We start from the raw sequence: 18845 nt of genomic DNA, 5'->3' as shown, positions 1-18845 counted from the left end.
TTTTAGGATTTTGAATCTATTTGTGAGTTTTAGGATTTTGAGTCTACTAAGATTTTTTCCATTTTCTATTAGGAATTTTCCTTTCTTTGCCTTTGAATTTTAGATCTATTTAAATAATTATTTAGTTAATGTTTAGGGTGAAGTTTTTAGATTAATAATATTTGTTGACAATGCCATATTTTTCTATCTCTTGGTATTTTTCCGAATTGATAGATTTTAGAATATTATTTTCAATATTTATAGTCGAACCAGCGGATTCAATACTGACCGTAGGATAATCTCTATCATGTTCAACGTCAATTGGAATATATGGTGTTTAATCATAGTCTTAATACACGTCGGTGAAATTATGATTGCGTGCCAACTAGCATAGACTGTGATGTTTATTTCCAAAGACTAGCACCATCGTGGTGCTGGTCTTCTATAAGTATCAAACCATTTTGAACATTATTGGGAGCATCTTAAAATAGTAAAAGAAAGTTTATTTGAACTTAGGTTCACCAAATAAACCCATAAGAGTTGGAATGAGTTCGATTGGAGCTCTCTAGGTCCATCAATATGTTTTAATCGAAATCCATTGATGAATCTAGACGACTTCAATTTTTAAAAAGTTGACATGTAATTGAAGAGGGCAGTGCAGTGAAGTTATATATGGTGTCTCATCTTGGTTTAATTTTGACATCCTTACGATAAGTTATATATATGTGTCAATTATCTTAAAATTTCGAACCTTCTGATCAATATTGTTAATGACTTCAAATTGATATCTTTGGGCACATAATGACTTTAGGGAATTTTAAAAAACTATATCACTTGAAATGGATCTGATCGGAGCTCTCTAAGTCTATTAATAAGTTTTGGTCAAAATCCATTGACAAATCTAGAGGCTTTAGATTTTTAAAAATTTATTGTGAAATGAAACAAGATAGTATAGAATATATTTATGGTGTCCATGATTAATTTTGACATCCCTACAATAAGTTATGAATAGATAAAACTTCTTTTGAACCTCAGAAAAAGCCTTAAACGATGTTTTTTAGGGTCGAAACATGATTCGTACGTTATGGGGTTCCACCCTAGTAACAAATGTAAATCTCTTGAATGAGTTTCGATTTAACGTGTAGAATGTTTCATTCTGATACTCAGTGCAAAGTTATGGCCTCCGAAAGTAGGCATTTGATACATACACAACTTATTGTAGGAATGTTAGAACCAAACATGAATATCATATATACCTCCTACACACTAATCTCTTTCATCTCATTGTAAATTTCAAAAATTCAGGTCCCCTAGGTTTATCAATTGATTTCTGTCAAAATTCATTAATGAACTTAGAGAGCTCTAATCAGATTCATTCTAACTCACTTAAGTTTCTACAGTGCTTGGGAGTTCAAAGATGTCCTTTGTTATCATTGTAAAGGATTCTCAATATTACTCAAAAGATTTAAAAAGTTTTAAATTTTGTATCAATTGACATGTATTTATAACTTCGTGTAGGAGACTCAGGATCAAGATTTCTCACAATATCTCTCTTCTACACACTCACCTCTTCTGTCTCATTGCAAGTTTTAAAAAATTTGAGTCTCCTAGGTCGATCAATTGATTTTGATCAAAATCGACCTAAAGAGTTCTGATCGCACTCATTCCAACTTCTATAGGTTTATTAGGTGAACTTGAATCTAAATAAATCCTCATTTACTATTTTAAGATTCTCTCAACAATACTCAAAATAATTTAAAATTTCTAAAATTTATAGTACTGATTTTCGAAGGCTAGTACCATAGTAGTGTTGGTATTCAGAAACCAACACCACAATGTTAATTTTGATCATACATTGTGGTATTGATTTCTGAAGACCAACGCAACTATGGTGCTGATTTTCATAATCCAATACAACAGTATTGGTTCTAATCACACATTGTGGTGTTGGTCTTCGAAAATCAACACTATAGTCTATGTTACTTGGCACATGATCATAATTTCATCTACGTATATTAAGATCAAGATTGGACACCATATCTATATTTTACACACTCTACATTCTCATCTCATTGTAAAATTTCAGAGATTCAAGTTGTCTAGGTTCGTCAATGAGTTTCGATCAAAATTCATTGATGGACCTAGAGAGATCTGATTGGACACATTCCAACTCTTGTAAGTTTCTATAGTGCTCTGTAGTCCAAGGGTACCCTCTGTTATCATTGAAAATGATTTCTAACATTGTTCAAAAAGTTTAGAAAGTTTTAGATTTTATACCAATTAGCACAGATCTATAATTTCGTGTAAGAGACTCAAGACTAGCTAGGATTTCTTACACTCGCATCTTCCATCACATTATAAGTTTTTAGAAATCTGAGTAGTCCTACGTCCATTAATAAGTTTTATCCAAAATCCATTAATGGACCTGAATCCAAATAAATCCTCATTTACTATTTTAAGGCCCTCTCCACCATACTCTGATCAAAATGAAACATTCAGAACATTATGGTGTGATCTTTAAAAATTAGCATTGTAATGATATTGGTATTTAAGTGATTTCTTAAAAATTAGTATCAAAGTAATTTTTATTTTATTTTTTAGTTTTATTAATAAAATCATCTTTATTAATTTTATTTTTATTTTTTATAATTAGATATTAAAAATAGAAGATATTAAAAATAGGAAAAAATATTTTTAATGTTTTATTAATTTTCTTTTATTTTTTGAATTTTATTAAAATTTTAAAAATAAAAATAAATAAATTTAAAAAATTATCTATATCAATTAAAATTTAAATTAACTTAAGAGAAGAAGAAAAAGAGGAATGATGTTGATGAGATGAAGGAGAAGAAATTCAATATTTATGCAATAAATGAGATAACGAAGAGAATGGCAAAATCAGTGTCGGAGGATTAAACGGGAATATAGTACGTCTTTAAAAAATAAAATAAAATTTTAATGGGCTTTTATGCCTTCTCATATTTTAAATGCGCCTTTAAGAATCTATCTAAATTTGAATGATAACAAAGAGTGGACGTCAATACAGAGAGGCAACAACGCGTCTGAAAGACTTCAAAGTTCCAACTTTTCTATGAACAGACAGAAAAGACTGCTAAATCAACTCATCGTTCAAAAGATCCTAATGGTTGACAAAATTAATTAATCATTTGATGACTGATTCAATTCTGTATATCCACGAAGACTTTTAATTCAAGTGACGGCGACGACCTGCTACCTTACACTATTAACGAAGCGCGACTCCATCTCTGTGTGCATTACTATAAATAGAGCCCTGCAACTCCGCAATATTCAAACACAACTCATCCGCCTTTGCAATTTAATTTGTTACTGCAACTCCGTAAATGGCAGCCTCCTCAGTCATTCCTTCCTTGCTCCTCTTCCTCTTCGTGTTCTTCGCAGCTGCCGCTGCCTCATCCAACCCCAATGGCTACATGCACCTGCGCTTCTACAACCACGAGAGAATCCTTGGCTCCGGCCCCAGCGCCACTGTCGTGTACGCCGTCCAACGCCGCGACTCCAACTCCGGCGCTGGCTTCGGTAACGTCATCGTCTACGACAACCTCCTCCGATCCGGGGTCGAGCCCGACTCGCCCATCGTCGGCCGGAACCAGGGCATGGGAGTGGGCTCGAGCTTGGCCGAGAACTCCGGCCTCACCAATTTCCAGCTGGTGTTCACCGCCGGCAAGTACAACGGCAGCTCCCTCGCCCTGCAGGGGCTGTTCCCGGTCGCCCCGCTCGGCACCGTGTTCGAACGGGCGATCACCGGCGGCACCGGACGGTTCCGGCTAGCCAGAGGCTACCTCTTGACCACTGAAGTCCATGCTACCAACACAACCCTCACCGGACAACTCGACGCTTATATCACCTTCCGTTGAGATCGACATTTATGCAATTTATTCTTTTCTACTTATTTATAATTATTTCATAATTAATCCTTGATCTTATGTATCGACACAAATTCATCTTAATGAGCTGATTTGTATTACAAAAGATCATGATTGTTTTTGGTGATCAAAATTAAAGGTTGGTGCATGATTAATTAGTTCTGTTTTATCTTTTTCGTTATGAGCAAATTAAAGGCCTCAACCAAATTAAAACTTGAAGAGTTAAATAAGAAGTAAAATGTGGAACATATGCAACCATTTAGTTGCTAAGTTTTACAAAAGAATCTATTAACCGTGAGTTTTTACGCAGCTCTTAAACATGATTTTTGAACACTTAGGAGATATTGGAGAATCAGATACAAACATCTGATTGTTATTTGAATTTTCTGCTATAATTACAAATTAAAGATCATATACTTTTTGTAATTGAGAATCAAATACAAAGATTTGACTATTCTACTTTAATTATAAAGATCATATAAATCTTGTAATTATGGTAATTTATATTTTACTTTAATTTAGTTTTTAAATTTTCTAGAATAGTTTAGTTTCTAAATTTAAATATTTGTACTTTACATATAGTTTTCTAATTCAATAGGAAAGATATAAGAAAATTTTCTATCAATTTATTTTGTCTTTCATGATATCAAAGCCATCGGTCTCCCTCCTCCTCATGGCCACTAATCAAACTCAAGTGTGTAGGGATCTGCATGCTTCTAAAAATAATTTTAGCCGCATACAACACAGTGGAAAAGGGATCCCTCTCAAAGATCCATGCGAAACCATATTCGTTTTACCGATTCTATTTATTGAAATCGAGGTTACCTTCGATGCGAGTCCTTCGCAATCTCGACAGCAACTCTTGCCTTCAAAGGTTGACGGATCTCAGCACGATCAGTTTGTTCACACCTCCACGGTATCGACACGAACATTGAGATGGAGAAGAACCAGATCGTGGTGCTAGCCACAATATTAGGTTTGGCCAAGGTAGAAGAGAAGAGAAAGAAGACCAATAGTACTTCTCTCAAGAGCCTCTCATCCCTTTTTATATCTAATCATGGAATATGAAGGATTTTTGGCTCTTGGGATTCCATGGAATTAATACCTTTAATAATCACATGCATGCCATGCATGATGATCATGCAACCCTCTTAATGATACTCATGCAACCCTCTTAATGATGAAAGAATTAATACCCTATTAATCTCATGCATGATGATCATGTAATTCTCTTAATGGTTTCGATTTGACTTGAATCTAACTTGAGTCTTACTCAATCCGAATTGGCACTAAAGGCTGACACTAACAAAGTGGTCATCCCATCCCTAATCTTGCTAACTCGTCCTCCCATCTCACTCTCATCAATATTTCTTATCAAATATTGTTAAACTTCCCTCCACCAATAGAAATTGGGGAGGAGAGGCGGTTGGAGGAGAGGAATCTGATCGAGAGCACCTTATCATTTGGCCGAGATGTTGTTCCAGGTGGGAGGCCAGGGCACACAGTCGACCTTCTTCGAGATGGCGGCGGCGCAGCAGTTTCTAGTCAGCCTTCGTGCTGCGCTCATTTACTCCCTCGGGGTGTTCGCTTTAAGAAGACCATTTCTTCACAAGAATCCTTGTATGGTCTAAGAAGGAGATCCGTGAAGATAAGATCCAATAAGAACACTTCAAACAAGGAATCAAGTGATAAGCTTCCTCGTTCTGGATTAGAGAAGCGCCAAAAACTTCTATCTGTTGCAATTCTGGCCATTTTGCCATATCTCAAATCAAAGCTGCAGGCCATTTACAATAAAGAGAGGGAAGCAAGGCGTCAAGCTAGTCTTTGGGGCAGTGATGATGCAAGATTGGATGATGTAGGTTTTCTTTTAGATCAAGGAGAGATTTCTCATGGAAGGATCCAGCTGCCAAGTGAAGCAGGCTCAATTATGTTGGATCTGAAAAAGAAAGTTAAGGCAATTATAGGTGCTTGCTATCCATGGATTCATGCAACAAATGAAGGACATTGAACTGGATTTTTGGACGGAGGTTCTCTTCTTACACGGACTACTTTCTGAAGGCGGGTATCTTGATTTATCTCTTTAGATAAGTTATTTTGATATGTATGATTTTGCTATGACTAATAGTAATTTCAATGCTTTTATATCTGCCCTGATATGTCACTACTTAGTATATGTTGTATGTCATTTTTTTTATCTGCTACTTGTTTAGGTTCCATATCATCTTGATACTCGTCATATATAGATATGTTCATCAGAGTAGTGACATATTATTTCATATTGGGCATTGATTAGCTACTAGATATACCTTGCATGTATACTTCGACTTATGATACTAAGGTCATTTGATATGCCCAAATTGGTGCGTATTATAGGGAGACATAGATTGGTAGGTGTTGCATACATTAGTGTCATGCATCATCCTTGCATAATTGTATACTAGCGATCATCGGCTCCTTTGTAGTCTGAGCCCGTCGCCAGTTACATGATCTGCACACACTGTCACTCACGGGTTAGTGGTACATTAGGAGGGTGTGTGCAGTTGCTCTGTCAGGGCTCTGCTCGACCGCTCAAGGGTAGTGATGTCGCAGCATGGTAGCATTACATGGATCCCTCCTCCTTACTGTGAGACGAGGAGATGAGAGCTATGCTCCCCCATGTGATTTGGGGTAGGAGGATAGGTGTACTCTGTCAGCATCCTGTCCACTCGGTCATGCAGGAGCAGTGACGGCAGAGTGCACAGTTGTCATAGCCCTACCCACTCGACCTCACCATTATCGGTGACGGTGGTTGACTAGCGTCAGGAGTGACCATGTCATTGCATTATGTGCATACTGCATGGATTGCATTTATTTATGCTTTGCATTTTGGTTGCTGCATATGGTTGACATGCACATACAGGAGGTTTTATGCATTTGGTTTGACGACCTTGCATCTGTTTGCATAGTTCGTGTTGTTGTGTCGAGATAGGTGATTCTGATATGTACAACTCTTCCGTTGTTTTAGTTTTGCATTTCTTACTATCCTCTCAGGAGACTATACTGACATGATTATTACTGTTAGGGATAGTTTATTATACATGTCTGCTAGATATCCACTAAGTTTCATGAATCATCCGTTGGTTTTATTCTTTTCAGGATGACGTCTGTCTGGAGAGCCGCGCTGCTAGTCCCTTGTCGAGATGTCTTCGAATTTTGGTTTTGTTTATGATATCAGTATTTACGTTTCAGAACTTGTTCTATATCGTATGGATTTTCGTATACATATTTTTGGTTTTGTGGCGCATGTTATAGATTACTGATTGTGGTCGTGTAGGCCTTATGGTGGTCATGTAGGCTTTATAATATATGTATTTAGGGAAATTGCAATTGTTATAGGGAGATGCTATTGAAATTTTCGGACAGCCGTCTTCCGGGACCTGACAAATGTAGCATAACTAGTATAATTATTTAATAAAAATAATTATGAAATCATAATGATTATAACTATAAAATTAATAATAATTAAAAAATATAATATTACTAATAATAATTATGAAATCATATTTATTATATTTATATAATAATTAAGGAATTATAACTGTATAATAATTATGATTTCATAGTTATTATAATATTATTAAAAATAAAAATAGATTAAGATGCATCGAGTTGCTATTTTGATAGTAAATAAAAAATATATTTTTTAATAATTCCAATTAAAAAAAGACAGGGTCGTCGTCAAAATATTTTAATATATGAAGATTGAATGGTAATGAAGAGTTGACATCGATACAGAGGGGCAACAACGCGTCTGATAAAGACTTCAAAGTTCCAATTTTTCTCACCTAAGAGAGAGTATGAACAGACGGAAAAGGCTGCTAAATCAACTCATCGTTCAAACGATCTTAATGGTTGACAAAATTAATTAATCATTTGATGACTGATTCAATTCTTTATATCCACGAAGACTTTAATTCAAGAGACGGCGACGACCTGCTACCTTAATTACAGTATTAACGAAGCGCCACTCCATCTCTGTGTGCATTACTATAAATAGAGCCCTGCAAATCCGAAATATTCAAACACAACTCATCCGCCTTTGCAATTTGTTACTGCATCTCCGTAAATGGCAGCCTCCTCAGTCATTCCTTCCTTGCTCCTCTTCCTCTTCGTGTTCTTCGCAGCTGCCGCTGCCTCATCCAACCCCAATGGCTACATGCACCTGCGCTTCTACAACCACGAGAGAATCCTTGGCTCCGGCCCCAGCGCCACTGTCGTGTACGCCGTCCAACGCCGCGACTCCAACTCCGGCGCTGGCTTCGGTAACGTCATCGTCTACGACAACCTCCTCCGATCCGGTGTCGATCCCGACTCGCCCATCGTCGGCCGGAACCAGGGCATGGGAGTGGGCTCGAGCTTGGCCGAGAACTCCGGCCTCACCAATTTTCAACTGGTGTTCACCGCCGGCAAATACAACGGCAGCTCCCTCGCCCTGCAGGGGCTGTTCCCGGTCGCCCCGCTCGGGACCGTGTTTGAACGGGCGATCACCGGCGGCACCGGACGGTTTCGGCTAGCCAGAGGCTACCTCTTGACCACTGAAGTCCGTGCTACCAACACGACCCTCACCGGACAACTCGACGCTTATATCACCTTCCGTTGAGATCGACATTTATGCAATTTAATATTCTTTTCTACTTATTTATAATTATCTCATAATCCTTGATTTTATGTATCGAAACAAATTCATCTTCATCAGCTGATTTGTATTACAAAAGATCATGATTAATTAAAATTAAAGGTTGGTGCATGATTAATTAATTAGCTGTTTTATCTTTCCGTTATGAGCAAATTAAATGTCGCAACGTACCAAATTAAAACTTGAAGAGTTAAATAAGAAGTAAAAAGTGGAACATATACAACCATTTAGTTGCTAAGTTTTACAAAGGAATCTATTAACCGTAAGTTTTTGCGCAGCTCTTAAACATGATTTTTGAACACTAAGGAGATTTGGAGAATCAGATACAAAGATCCGATTGTTATTTGAATTTTCAATGTGAATTGAATATTCTATTGTAATTACAAAGATTATATAAATTTTGTAATTATGATAATTTATATTCTATTGTAATTTAGTTTGTAAATTTTCTAAAATAATTTAGTTTCTAGATTTAAATATTTGTACTTTCCATATAGTTTTCTAATTCGATAGAAAAGATATAAGAAATTTTTTCATTAATTTATTTTGTCTTTCATGGTATCTGAGTCATTAGTATCCCTCCTTCCCATGGCCACTGATCAAACTCAAGTGGTCATCCCCAATTTTGCCAACCGGACCTCCCATCTCACTCTCATCAATATTTCTCATCAAACTATTGTTAAACTTACCTCCACCAATTATATCTCATGGACACTATTTTTTTGCCCCTAAACATAGTTAAGTTGGTTACAATAGGACAGACTTGCTGAAATAGACAAAAATCGAATCTCGACGAAGTCAAGGCAATGCTCTCCCCTATAGTGGCCAACTGTACTTTCCCGATTTGCCTACTCACAAAGAGTCATTGAGCCAACTGTGTGTGAGGCACTGGAGTGGCAGATTCCACCTTTTACTGAAGAAAGAAGTTGTTTTCATTGGATACGATCTCTTAAAATTTATTGATGGCTCTTACCCATGAACACGCCAAATCCGAATTACCTTCCTTTGATCCGACAAGATAAACTATTTTTTGCTGTGCTTGTTAATGGCTCTGTCTCATCTTCTCTAATCCCTCTCATTCAACAGGTAACCACCTCTCGTGATGCTTGGACTATTCTTGCTAATACTTATGCTCACTCATCTCGTGGCCATATCAAGCAAATCAAGGATCAACTCAAACAACGGGCTGTTAAAGGTTCCCAATCAATTTCAGAATATATGAAGTTTGTTAAATGCCATTCTGATGAACTTGCTGCCCTTGGTAAACTAATGGATCATGAGGATCTTAGTGGCATATATAATTCTTGTCGGCTTAGATGATGATTACAATGCCATTGTTGAGAAGGTCAGAACACACTAATTTCCTTTGATGAATTAAATGAAAAGTTGATTAATCAGGAATTATCCTTGCGCAACTTGTCCAATTAGCGTTCCATGCTCGTTTCTTAGAAAGTGTTAAGGCTATCGTACTCAAGGCCACCGTTTCTCAATGTCCACTTTTTTAGATTTTATTTGTTGCATCACAGACTGCATGCTGCGTACTGTATGATTCCAACTAGGCAGCCTTGGCCACCATGACAGTGGCAACTGAGGTTGGTGCAGCGGAAGTAGTTTCTAATCATTAAGGGAGAGGGGTGAATAGTAATTTACAAATCAAAATCTAGATTTCTCTTGTTAACGTTTTAGCAAGGGCACATACTAGTTAAAAAACACAAATATAACATGAAAAATACGAGGCATGAATTTACTTGATTATAACCCTTGGGTTGTTTGTCCAAGAACTATGAAAGCTCCACTAAAATATCCTCATTGGAAATAATCCGGAGGTAGAGAAGTTCCGTACAATGGTTGAGTGTAAGAACTATAAAAAGATGAAAATAATGAATTTGAATGTGTGTTATTCTTTTCTTCTTCGAGCTTCAGTCCTATTTATAATCTTCACCTCTATCTTTTACTGACGTGGCACTTTTAAGCACCGAGAAGCCTTCTGAGCACCTTGAAGCTTTCCAGTGCTTGGACTCATCGAAACTCCGTCCACTTGACAACGGTCCATTAACGACTCTAGGTCTTCTATGCACTGGAAGCGATTCGAGCGCCTGAAATCTATCGACATGGACGTCGCCCTGATCTGTTCGACAACAGTTCACGCTGACCTGGAATGAGCATCAGAGAACCTAGAACTGATCTAGGAGCTTGGTTTTGAGGAGCCTAGAATGGTCAGTCTTGGGTTGACCATTTTCCTCCTCTAGTCTCCTCAGTCGTCTTGTGCAGTTTTCGTTTCGACTTCTCGTCCCTTGGATGCACCGAGCCCTTTAGACTTGTTTTCGTGTGTCATTCTCATTCTACTAGAGTACTCTTCCACAACTCCTTGTACCTCATATGCACAGAGTCTATCGACTCCTCTCCTGTGCATCCTTCTCGCTCGCTCGCATTTTTTGCCAGGTTTGCCAACTGGTACATGTGTGTTTCCTGTACACTTAGACACATATATATATCAAATAAAATAAGGATCTAATGTAAACTTCCTATCCCATCCCATGCCTCTTTACCTCTTACCTTCTTGTCCTCTGCCTTCTCCATGGTAATCCACCTCATCAATCGGATGCCCACTGCAACTCTTCATATGGTGTCTCCTTACCATAAATTGTTTGACTCTCCTCACAAATACTCCAAACTTCGTGCCCTTTGGTTGTCTCTACTACCCTTGGCTTTATCCCTACGTACTCTTCTCACAAACTTAACCCTAACTGTTCATCTTGTGTCTTTCTGGATTATTCTCTCACTCAAATTAAAGTGCCTATCAATGTTATGATCCCACCACCTTGAAAGTTTATATCTCTCTCGTCATGTTTGCTTTGTCAAGTCTATTTTGCTTTATGATCCCACTCACTTCTATGTCTGGTCATCAACTTACCATTGATGAGTCTATCCGTTTCACTTGACTTTTAGTTCCCGTTCTACTTTTGCTCCCATCTACACCATATGTGGTTCACTCAGGCACAATACCTTTGACTGCCTCCTCTAATACTATGGTACCTATTTAGAACCTATAATTGATCTCACTCTCAGCCCTACCTCGATCACTAATCGAACCCCTACCTACCTCAGACCTAGAGGCTCCTGTCTCTCTTATGTCCAATGCTACAATCGATCCAACTTCACTAGCCGACCTCAATCCACCTATGCCTATATAGTGATTTTACTTATTAGTTATTTTGTCTAATTATAATAAACAAGATTATGGAGGTTTTCAATTAAACTATTATAATATAAATACTTCATCTACAATATTAATATTATTTATCAGTAGTGTTTTTTCATCTACTATGTGAAAACATATGAATCATAATTTTTACAACATAAATAATTTATTTCTTATCAATCAATAATATTGTATTATAGTAATTATAAAATCATAACTGATATAATCATTTGATAATAATAATTATGAAATCATGTTATAACTATGTAACTAATAGTATTTATGAAATTCTAATTGTTACATCTAATGTAGTAGTAGTAATTATACAATTATATTTGTTACATTTATATAATAATTACAGAATTATAAGGATTATAATTGTATATTAATTATGATTTGTTATAATAGCATTGAAAATAAAAATATTTTCAAAAATAAAATAAATTATGATGGAACGATCGAGTTGCTATTTTGATAGTAAATAAAAGATATCTTTTAATAATTATAATAAAAAAATGACCTGCTCGTCAAATGCATATACGAAGATTGAATGATAGCCAAGCGTTGACATAAATACATAGGGGCAACAACGCGTCGAAAGACTTCAAAGTTCCAACTTTTCACACCCAGATAGAGAGAGAGAGTATGAACAGACAGAAAAGACTGCTAAATCAACTCATCGTTCAAGAAATCTTAATGGTTGACAAAATCAATTAATCATTTGATGACTGATTCAAGTCTGAATATCCACGAAGACTTTAATTCAAGAGACGGCGACGACCTGCTACCTTACACTATTAACGAAGCGCCACTCCATCTCCGTGTGCATTACTATAAGTAGAGCCCTGCAACTCCGCAATATTCAAACACAACTCATTCGCCTTTGCAATTTGTTACTGCATCTCCAAAAATGGCAGCCTCCTCAGTCATTCCTTCCTTGCTCCTCTTCCTCTTCGTGTTCTTCGCAGCTGCCGCTGCCTCATCCAACCCCAATGGCTACATGCACCTGCGCTTCTACAACCACGAGAGAATCCTTGGCTCCGGCCCTAGCGCCACTGTCGTGTACGCCGTCCAACGGCGCGACTCCAACTCCGGCGCTGGCTTCGGTAACGTCATCGTCTATGACAACCTCCTCCGATCCGGGGTCGAGCCCGACTCGCCCATCGTCGGCCGGAACCAGGGCATGGGAGTCGGCTCGAGCTTGGCCGAGAACTCCGGCCTCACCAATTTCCAGCTGGTGTTCACCGCCGGCAAGTACAACGGCAGCTCCCTCGCCCTGCAGGGGCTGTTCCCGGTCGCCCCGCTCGGGACCGTGTTCGAACGGGCGATCACCGGCGGCACCGGACGCTTCCGGCTAGCCAGAGGCTACCTCTTGACCACTGAAGTCCATGCTACCAACACAACCCTCACCGGACAACTCGACGCTTATATCACCTTCCGCTGAGATCGACATTTATGCAATTTATTCTTTTCTAATTATTTATAATTATTTCATAATCCTTGATGTTATGTATCCAAACAAATTCAAGGAGAATTCGAAGATTATTATTATTTTTTGATAATTTTTTTATTATTTAGTAATTTTTAAGTTTTTTGGAATTTAGAATATTTTTTAGTAATTTCTATGTTTTATATTTTAGGATTTTGAGTCTGTTTGAGATTTTTAGGATTTTGAGTTTGTTAAGAGTTTTTTTATTTTCTGTTAAGAATTTTTCTTTCTTTGTCTTAGGATTTTGGGTCTGTTTAAATAATTATTTAGTAATGTTTAGGGTGAAGATTTTGAATTAATAAAATTTTTTGATAGTGTTGTATTTTTCTATCTCCTGATATATATCTGAATTAATAGATTTTAGAAGATTATTTTTATTTTTCGCAGTTAAACCAATAAATCTAATATTGCCCGCAGGATAATCGCTATCCTACCCGACGTTAGTTGATATATATGGTGTCCAATCCTAGTCCTAATTTACATAGGTGAAGTTATGATTGTGTGCCAACTAACACAGACTATGATATTTATTTTCGAAGACCAGCACCACTGTGGTGCTGGTCTTCAGAAATCAACACCACCGTGGTGCTAGTCTTCAAAAAGTATCAAACCATTTTGAGCATTATTGGGAGGATCTTAAAATAGTAAAATAAAGCTTATTGGAACTCAGGTTCACTAATAAACTCACAAGAGTTAAAATGAGTTCGATCGGAGCTCTCTAGGTCCATCAATGAGTTTTAATCAAAATACAAAGATGGACCTAGATGATTTGAATCTCTGAAAAATTAACATGTAATTGAAGAGAGTAGTACAGTAAAGTTATGTATGATATCTCATCCTAGTTTTGACATCCCTACGATAAGTTATATGTATGTTTTAATTACCTTAAAGTTTCAGACCTTCTGATCAATGCTTTTAATGATATTAAATTGATATCTTTGAGTACATATAGACTTTAGGGAACTTCAAAAAATTATAACACTTGGAATGGATTTGATCGGAGTTCTTTAAATTCATTAATAAGTTTTGGTCAAAATTCACTTACGGACCTAAAGGCCGATTTTGGATTTCTAAAGATTTATCGTTAAATGAAAAAGATAGTAGATTAATGTATTTATGGTGTCCATAACTAGTTTTGACATCCCTACAATAAGTTATGAATAAAAATTAATTAAAAAAATATATAACTTTTTTTGAATCTAAGAAAAAGTCATAAATGATATTTTTTAAGGTCGAAACATGACCCGTTATAGGGTTCCACCCTGGTAACAAATGTGGATATCTGAATGAGCTTCGATTTAACATGTAGAACATTCCATTCTAATACCCGAGTAAAAAATTATGGTCTCTGAAAGTAGACATTCAACACATACACATAACTTATCATAGGAATGTTAGAACCAGACATGAACATCATATATACCTTCTACACACTAACCTCTTTCATCTCATTGTAAATTTTAGAAATTCAGGTCCCCTAGGTTTATCAATGAATTTTTGTTAAAATTCATTGATGAACTTAGAGAACTTTGATGAGGTTTATTCCAACCCATTTATGTTTCTATAGTGTTTGGGAGGCCAAGGATGTCGTTATCATCGTAAAGGATTTTCAATATTGCTCAAAAGGTCTAAAAAGTTTTAGATTTTGTATCAATTGACATGAATTTATAACTTCATATATGAGACTCAACTCAGGATTTCTCACAACATCTCTCTTCTACACACTCATCTCTTCCATCTCATTGCAAGTTTTTAAAAATCTGAGTCTCCTAGGTCCATCAATTGATTTTGATCAAAATCTATTAATGGACCTAGGAAATTTCGATCGCACTCATTCCAACTCCTATAGATTTATTAGGTGAACTTGAATCTAAATAAGTCCTCATTTACTATTTTAATACTCCCAATAGTGCTCAAAATAAATTTAAAATTTTAAAATATTATAGTGTTGATTTTTGAAGACTAACACCATAATAGTGTTGGTATTCAGAAACCAACACCACAATGTTAATTTTGATCATACATTATGGTATTGATTTTTGAAGATCAACACAACTATGGTGCCGATCTTTAGAAACCAACACTACGGTATTGGTTCTGATCACACAGTGTGTCGTTGGTCTTTGAAAATCAACATTATAAACTATGCTAGTTGGCATACGATCATAATTTCGTCTACGTATATTAAAATCCGGATTGAATACCATATCTATATTTTACACACTTTGCATTCTCATCGCATTGTAAAATTTCAGAAATGTAAGTTGTCTAGGTTCGTTAATGAGTTTTGGTCAAAATTTATTGATGGACCTAGAGAGATTTGAGCTCATTCCAACTCTTGTAAGTTTCTGCAGTGCCCTATAGTCCAAGGGTACCCTCCATTATCATTGTAAATGATTCCCAGTATTATTAAAAAAGTTTAAAAAATTTCAGACTTTGTGCCAATTTGTACACACCTATAACTTCATATAAAAGACTCAGGATTAGAATTTCTTACTCACATCTTCCATCTCATTATAAGTTTTCAGAAATTTGAGTACCCTAGATCTATTAATGAGTTTTATCCAAACCCCATTGATGGACCTGAACCCTCATTTACTATTTTAAGGCTCTCTCAAACATACTTTGATCAAAATGATTTGAAACATTTAGAATTACATTATGGTGTTGATCTTCAGAGCCGGCTTTAGGCATAGGCCATAGTGGCCTATGCCTAGGGCCCCAATTTTTTTTGGAACCCATTTTTTAAAAATATTAATTTATATATAAATATATTGAGAGAATAAAAAATTATTAAAATATTTTTATTGGATTTTAGAGAGATTTGGCATGATCATTAGATTTTGTAGAGATTTGGTATGGTCATTGGATTTCATAAAGATTTTGACATGATTCCAATATATTTAATATTTCTCAATTCTCAAAACTCTAATTTATTAATTTCTTTATATTCCTCTCCTTCCTTCCTTATTAAGCTAAAAACATATTTTGCCCAACTACAAATATTTTACTTATTTGATAGCTTGTTTTCTCTCCTCAAGACATTTTCGAGATCATCACAAGGGGTGCAAAGAGAGGAACGATCAGAATTAAGATCTTTTGTTACAGATTTTTCGATAATCTTAAAACCTAAAGGTATCGCCTTCATCATTTCCCTATCAAATCTTTTTTTTATGCTTCTGTTAATTTCTTATTTTCTTATCAATGATTCCTGTTGTAAACTTATAATCTTATCCGTTCACATTAGAAACTTATTATTTATCTTCATATTTCATCTTTATTCTCAAAATTTTAAAAAAAATTTATTCTGAATATAATAAATCCAGAATTAAAAACAGCACATGAAGTATTAAATCTTATAAAAAAATTAAATTCTTTTCCTAATGCATGGATAGCTTATAGAATATTACTTACCATATTTGCAGGGCCGGCTCAAGGCATAGGCCACTAAGGCCTATGCCTAGGGCCCCAATTTTAGTGGGGCCCATTATTATAAAAAAAAATATTTTAATAAAATTTTTTTTATATCAATCAAATAATGTGTTCGTTTCGTGAGATCATAATGCTTCGATTTCTGCAGGGCCATATCACGTTTGCATGGTTATACATGAGAATTTGATGCCGCTTCGTGCATTTGATGTATTACTCACGCCTGCATGCCTATATGTATGAGAAGTTGCTACATGCATAAGAATTAAGCATGGCTAAATTGATGCATCATTCTAAAAATAACAATAAAACTAATTAATTTTATATTAATTGTAATTATTATATTATTATAAAAATATAAATTTTTATTTATATGTCAATTTCCTTTTCTTTTATCTTATTTTATATCTTCATTCTCTCAAGAGTTAACAGATCAATACTGTGGATCTCATTTTATATAATATAAAAAACTTAAAATTACTTAATGATAATTTTTTAAAAATAAAATATTTAAATCTTAAAAATTTTTTAACACATGTGATATTGATGATTTAGATTTATTTTTAGAATTAAACGTTTTTTAAAAAATAATAAATCCAGAATTATAAATCACAATTGAGGTATTAAAAAATTAAATTATTTTCCTAATGCATGAATAACTTATAAAATATTATTATTTTATTAACTATACTTATTAGTAGCTTCAGCAAAAAGAAATTTTTCAAAATTAAAATTAATAAAGTCTTATTTACGTTCAACAATGTTTTGAAAAAGATTAAATAATCTAGTAATTTTATCAATTAAAAAAATTTATTAACAAAATTTGAATATAAAAATTTAATTAATAATTTTGCATCTCAAAAAAAAATTTAAATCCGTTGTTGTCGGTCTCAAATCCGAATGAAAAAAAGATAAGAAAAAATTTTATATTTAAAAAATATATTAAAGGTCTAAAAAAATTTTTAGCCTAGGGCCCCATAAAACTTTGAGACGGCCCTGCATATTTGTTATTGTAACTTCAACGAAAAGAAGTTTTTCAAAATTAAAATTAATAAAGTCTTATTTACGTTCAACTATGTCTCAAGAAAGATTAAATAATTTAGCAATGTTATCAATTGAAAAAAATTTATTATTAAAACTTAAATATAAAAATTTAATTAATAATTTTGCATCTCAAAAAACTAAAAAATTTAATTTTATATAAAAAATTTATTTTTAAAATTAATATTTTAATTTATTTTTAAAAAATTATAAATCCACCATTGTCGATCTCAAGTGTGAATAAAAAAGGGTGAGAAATTTTTTTTTAAAATAATAACAATTATTTAAAAAAAATTTGCCTAGGGCCTCCGGGAGGTTTGAGTCGCCCCTGTTGATCTTCAAAAATTAGCACCATAACAATGTTGATATTTAAGTTGTGATGCTGTTTCTGAAAATTAGCACTAAAATAAATTTTATTTTATTTTTATTAATAAAATCATATTTTTATTAATTTTATTTTTTGTTCTTTTACAATTTGATATTAAAAATAGAAGATATTAAAAATAGAAAAAAATATTTTAATGTTTTATTAATTTTCTTATATATTTTTTGAATTTTTATTAAAGTTTTAAAAATAAAATAAATAAATTTATAAAATTATCTATATCAATTAAAATTTAATTTAATTTAAGAGAAAGAGAAAAGAGGAATGACATTGGCGAGAGAAAAAAATAAATATTATATATAAATGAGATAAGTAAGAAAATAAAAAAGTCAATAAATTTCAGAGAATTAAATACAGTAGGTCTTTGAAAAAAAATTAATGAGCTTGTGGGCCTTCTCAAATGTTAAATGCGCCTTTGAGAATTAATGAAGAGTGGACGTCAATACAGAAGGGCAACAACGCGTCTGAAAGACTTCAAAGTTCCAACTTTTCAATGAACAGACACAAAAGACTGCTAAATCAACTCATCTTTCAAAAGATCTTAATGGTTGACAAAATTAATTAATCATTTAATTTGATGACTGATTCAATTCTGTATATCCACGAAGACTTTAATTCAAGAAACGGCGACGACCTGCTACCTTACAGTATCAACGAAGCGCCACTCCATCTCTGTGTGCGTTACTATAAGTAGAGCCCTGCAACTCCGAAATATTCAAACACAACTCATCCGCCTTTGC

The 18845-nt window shown here is 34.6% G+C and overlaps 3 protein-coding genes and 1 pseudogene across 3 annotated transcripts; all 4 read left to right on the top strand.

Moving 5' to 3' along the window:
- The first annotated feature begins 3310 nt into the window (after positions 1-3310).
- Positions 3311-3954, top strand: LOC141817061 (dirigent protein 22-like). Its single transcript, XM_074704752.1, has one exon. The coding sequence runs from the start codon at positions 3342-3344 to the stop codon at positions 3873-3875; it is 534 nt and encodes a 177-aa protein (XP_074560853.1). The 5' UTR covers positions 3311-3341; the 3' UTR covers positions 3876-3954.
- Positions 3955-5356: 1402 nt separating this feature from the next.
- Positions 5357-5892, top strand: LOC141817068 (peroxisome biogenesis protein 12-like; annotated as a pseudogene).
- Positions 5893-7966: 2074 nt separating this feature from the next.
- On the top strand, positions 7967-8552 carry LOC141817065 (dirigent protein 22-like). The gene has a single exon (XM_074704755.1). The coding sequence runs from the start codon at positions 7990-7992 to the stop codon at positions 8521-8523; it is 534 nt and encodes a 177-aa protein (XP_074560856.1). The 5' UTR covers positions 7967-7989; the 3' UTR covers positions 8524-8552.
- A 4101-nt stretch (positions 8553-12653) lies between these two features.
- On the top strand, positions 12654-13213 carry LOC141817066 (dirigent protein 22-like). The gene has a single exon (XM_074704756.1). It carries the CDS (start codon positions 12672-12674, stop codon positions 13203-13205), a length of 534 nt encoding a protein of 177 aa, XP_074560857.1. The 5' UTR covers positions 12654-12671; the 3' UTR covers positions 13206-13213.
- Positions 13214-18845: the final 5632 nt, after the last annotated feature.

Source organism: Curcuma longa, unplaced genomic scaffold (assembly GCF_044706935.1).
Source record: "Curcuma longa cultivar G26 ecotype Majalengka, Jawa Barat unplaced genomic scaffold, ITB_CL_G26_1.1 contig_19213, whole genome shotgun sequence".
Taxonomy (NCBI): domain Eukaryota; kingdom Viridiplantae; phylum Streptophyta; class Magnoliopsida; order Zingiberales; family Zingiberaceae; genus Curcuma; species Curcuma longa.
Note: the sequence above shows the minus strand (reverse complement) of the source record. Positions and strands in the feature narration are given on the sequence as shown.

Bases quoted from the DNA above. Each gene is read 5' to 3' on its own strand.
- LOC141817061 (XM_074704752.1), top strand. From the start codon at position 3,342: ATGGCAGCCTCCTCAGTCATTCCTTCCTTGCTCCTCTTCCTCTTCGTG.
- LOC141817066 (XM_074704756.1), top strand. From the start codon at position 12,672: ATGGCAGCCTCCTCAGTCATTCCTTCCTTGCTCCTCTTCCTCTTCGTG.
- LOC141817065 (XM_074704755.1), top strand. From the start codon at position 7,990: ATGGCAGCCTCCTCAGTCATTCCTTCCTTGCTCCTCTTCCTCTTCGTG.